General features: G+C 47.1%; 1 protein-coding gene across 1 annotated transcript; it reads left to right on the top strand.

Annotated features, from left to right (window-relative positions):
• Positions 1-3,196: 3,196 nt before the first annotated feature.
• Positions 3,197-3,662, top strand: LOC125197899. Its single transcript, XM_048096413.1, has 2 exons — positions 3,197-3,562; positions 3,651-3,662. The coding sequence occupies exons 1-2, from the start codon at positions 3,197-3,199 to the stop codon at positions 3,660-3,662; spliced, it is 378 nt and encodes a 125-aa protein (XP_047952370.1).
• Positions 3,663-4,728: the final 1,066 nt, after the last annotated feature.

Raw genomic sequence — 4,728 nt, forward strand, 5'->3', positions numbered from 1 at the left:
ATCACTCAATAAATCAACACATATATCACATAACATCATTTTCACTTTAATCATTTCACTTTAAGCACATAAATCACATCATCCTCGAATAAAATTTATAATAATTGCAAATCTCAGTTAAAAGGAATTTCGTCACATAAAATGATGCTCGAATCAATATATTAAATTGAAAGCTCTTGAAAATACTTTAGTTCGAAAGCCCACCTCGTTCGTTTTAAGCCTTAACTTGTGCTCCATTCCATTCTTGAAAAGCGTGCGTGAAGTCGCTCATTGACTTAGTGTACTCCGGCCCAATCTTCTTTATTAAAACAGTAGGCCCAAATATCTAAATTAATTCATTTGGCCAACATTAAATAAAACAAGACTAAATCTTCTTCAAGATTTTTTCACCTTACCGCTTACGTGAAATCCCAAACTGGGATTGAAGTACCCAAAATTTGTTTTCCTGTTTCTCTTTCCTAGCGGCAGCGCCACCTCTCTCTTTCTCCCGACGGAGAGAAATTTCGCCGCAAGCATGCGACAATGCCTCGCTGCACCCGGCTCTGCTCCAGCCGTCTCTCTCCGCACATCACCACAATTCAGTTGCCCCCATCACGCGGCCTGGTGGGGCTCCGTCGCCGCCGTCTGCCATTGCCGTCGTCGCCCTACTTTTCACGGCGGTGCAACGCTTCATTTGCTGTCGCTATCGCTGTCTCGGTGTCATTGACTGTCATCACAGGTGCTTTCCGTCGCCGCACTCACAGCACCGCCGCCGCTGTATTTCCACCGCCTCGCACCCTCTCTTTTCCTCGCTCGGTCGAAGGTAAGGCTGTACTTCCCCCGGTCAGAACGCAGCGATGCTGCTGTCACGGTGCAGCGCTGCTGTTCGCACCCAACGCCGGCACCGCTGATTTTCTCCCTCCGTCAGCCGGTCTCTCCTCTCTTTACGTCATTTCCCGATCGAGAACTGATAGCCACCGCCGTCTGTCTTTGCCACTCCGCCGCCGAAGTCCAGCCGCCATTGATCATGAAATAACGGCGGTTTCGCTGTCGCTGTCACATCACAGCACTGCCCCAGCCGCGACTCACCGCTGCGCTTTTGCCCGGAGGAGGTCTCTCCGGTACAGCTGTCGCCGTTCAGCCCCGCATCATCTCACGTAGCTCCAATCTCTTCCTCATTGCTCTTTCTCTCTCAAATTTCGTTTTCTCTAATACTCGGCTTTACTTGAGGTTGATTGAATCTGATAAAACATGGAGTTGTGGGCTATGTATATGTAAATATTGTTGAGTTTTTGAAGGGTAGTGGACAGATTTACGGTAACCATTTTGTATTGGGAAAGAAAAGGTTGAGGGAAAAGTGTCTTTATAAACAAATCGTTGTTCGCATTTGAAGACTGCATAGAGATCTTCATGGATGATTTCACTGTCTACGGAGACTCTTTCGACTCGTGCTGCAACATTTGGATGTGGTATTGGAAAGGTGCCAAGCAGAGAGTCTGGTTATAAATTTTGAGAAATGCCACTTTATGGTTATAGAAGGAATCGTCGTAGGACACGTGGTGTCAGAAAAGGGAATCCAGGTGGATCAAATCCAAACTGCCCTTCTCTACTGATCAGAAGGGAATAAGAGGTTTTCTGGGCCATGCTTTTATCGAAGATTTATCAAGGATTTCGTCAAGATCTCCCAACCCCTTACCAGACTTCTCCAGAACGAGGTGGAGTTCGTTTTCGACGAGCATTGCAAGGCTCTGCACCGATCATTCAAGCTCCTAACTGGGATCATCCCTTCGAGGTGATGTGCGATGCTAGTGACTATGCCGTGGGGGGCGTACTAGGTCAGAAGATTGATGGGAGAGGTACGTGATATTCTATGCATCTAAGACCTTGAATCAAGCCCAACGGAACTATGACACCACCGAGAAGGAGATGTTGGTTGTTGTCTATTCGTTCCAAAAGTTCAGGCAGTACCTACTAGGATCTAAAGTCATTGTCTATACTGATCATGCGACAATTAAGTATCTCATTACAAAGAAGGAGTCAAAACCCCGACTGATCAGATGGGTGCTGCTTTTACAAGAATTTGATTGGGAAGTAGAAGACAAAAAGTGGGTTGAAAGCAAAGTAGCGGACCACTTGAGCAGAATAGTACAAGAAGGGAACAATGAGGATGTGAGAGATCGATTCCCGGAAGAGCATTTGTTGTGAAGTGATTTTCTCCGCAAGGAAGATCGACTGGGAAGAAGTAATGAGGCTCACTGGGCAGGACGCGACAACCAAGGGCAAGGAGAAAGTCGGACAGGAACCCTGGTATGCGGACTTGGCCAACTACCTAGTGACGGGAAAGCTACCAATGGTGCCAAATGTGACAAAGGCTCAGAGGATAAAGATCAAGAGTGAAGCAAAGTATTATTTCTGGGACGACCCATACTTGTGGAAGGCAGGAACCGATCAAGTTATAAGGAGATGTGTTCCTGACTGGGAGCAACGGGATGTGCTAACGCATTGCCACTCCTTGGCATGTGGAGGACATTTCGGGCCAAGGAAGACTGCCAGAAAAGTGCTTGGATAGCGGATTCTACTGGCCGACCCTGAACAGAGACGCATACGAGTTCTGCAAAGGCCGTGATCGTTGCCAACTGACCGGTGGGATCTCCGCAAGGGATGAAATGCCACAAGTTCCAGTGATTGTTTGTGAAGTGTTCGATATCTGGGGCATGGACTTCATGGGTCCTTTTTCCTCATCTTATGGGAATTCCTACATCCTGGAGGCAGTTGACTATGTATCAAAGTGGATAGAAGCTAAGGCCACGAGCACTTGTGAATCTAAAGAAGTCACCAAGTTCCTCAAGAGTTATATATTCAGCCGATTTGAGATACCGAGGGCAATCGTCTCCGGTCAAGGGACTCACTTCTGCAACCGAACGGTCGAAGCATTGATGAAGAAGTACGGGTTCATCACCGCCTATCTAGTCCTTACCACCCTCAAGCCAACGGGCAAGCGGAGATCTCAAACAGGAAAATAAAGAGCATCTTAGAGAAGACAGTCAACCCCTCTAGAAAAGATTGAAGCACAAGGTTGGAGGATGCTCTGTGGGCATATCGGACAGCCTACAAAACGCCTATCGGGATGTCCCCATATCGCATCGTCTTTGGGAAGATGTGCCACTTGCCAGTGGGAATTGAGCACCGAGCGTACTGGGTAGTTCAGCAAGTTAACATGGATGCTAGGGCCTGTGAAGAGGAAAGGAAGCTGCAGCTACAAGAGCTGGAAGAACTCAGATTAGAGTCGTTTGACTCAGCCATGTGGTACAAGGAGAAAACAAAGATGTGGCACGACAAAAATCTGAGAACCAAGAATCTCCAAGTTGGTCAGAAAGTACTACTCTTCCAGTCGAGATTGAAGTTAATGCCTGTGAAACTCAAGTCAAAATGGGCAGGACCTTACATTATCACTGCACTACGTGCTAATGGAGCGGTTGAGATTTCAGGGAGTATCCCTAACTCTGAACCTTTTGTCGTCAATGGGCATAGGTTAAAAATATATAGGGAAAATAAAGAGATGTGTGTAGTGCTTATTGACCAGGTAATATGATTTGTGCTTATTGACCAGGTAGGAAAGGGGTTTGGAGTTCCACCTAGTCAACGTAATATGATTTGTGCTTATTGACCAGGTAAAACTTTAAATACCCTTAGTAATGATATAAATATTGTGAATATTTAGTAATTTAACTTAAGTTAAGTAGGAAAAATACCAAAAAGATGTTCGGATCTTAAATATTAATTTGGAGTCCGTACTGACCACGAGGATATCACTTGGGTGAAACTCTGAATTATATTTAAGAGCCATTTATTTGCTCTATTTCTATTTTTAGCTAGTTGAGAGGGAGGTTTAGAGTGAAATTTGAATTTTGGTGCGTGGTGCAGCTTTGCAGGTGAGTGCAGTGACTGGGAAAGCGCGTGACGCAGAGACATGACAGGTGACGTCCAATCAGCTGCAAGAACGCTCAACCGCCTTCCACCTGAAGCGTCGCAACCTGGTAACCGCCTGCAACCGGTCAAAACCCTCAACTGCCCACCCCACTATAGAATCTCCCACCGCCTACTCCCCTTCACTTTACAAACCATTACCTGCATTCTCTCACCCACAATCACCATCCCACTCCGAAAACTACCACCCCACTCCGAAAAAAAAACCACCTTGAATCACTACCAGAAAAAGAGAACCACCACCGATACAAGCTATGGCAAAGAGAAAGGCAACCGACAATCCAGCATCTACCACCAGCGAAGGTAGATTTAGCAACCGAGCGACAGCCGAATCGCGGCCGCCGAGTCCGCAACGATCACAGCCAACGCTGACGACACAAATTCCGGCAATGGTTCATTTAGACGCACTTGCGGCGTATCTGAGGCAACAGGACCCGAACAAAGATTGGACAACGACCCTGGCCGGATTTAGCCTGACCGGAGGGATGCCGGCGACACCAAACTCTACCCCAACTGCAACCACAGTAAACCCATCCATCACCACCCCAAAAACCCCAAACCCGACATCCGAAAAGACCTCCCCAACAGTAACTGCGCAGTCAGAACCCTCTAACCTTTCTCCCAAACACCAACAAACAGAGCCACTCGACGTTAGCCCACTTTCCGCCTATCAAGATCCCAACTGGGGAGAAACAGAAGAAAAGGAGAGCGGAGGGAGAGTAAGCTAGGGCGAGAAGGATGAAGCAGAGGAGATAATGGCCA

The sequence above is a fragment of the Salvia hispanica genome, chromosome 1 (genome assembly GCF_023119035.1).
Source record: "Salvia hispanica cultivar TCC Black 2014 chromosome 1, UniMelb_Shisp_WGS_1.0, whole genome shotgun sequence".
Classification (NCBI taxonomy): domain Eukaryota; kingdom Viridiplantae; phylum Streptophyta; class Magnoliopsida; order Lamiales; family Lamiaceae; genus Salvia; species Salvia hispanica.

What these genes read in the sequence shown, in the direction of transcription:
- LOC125197899 (XM_048096413.1), top strand. Translation starts at nt 3,197, where the DNA reads ATGGATGCTAGGGCCTGTGAAGAGGAAAGGAAGCTGCAGCTACAAGAG.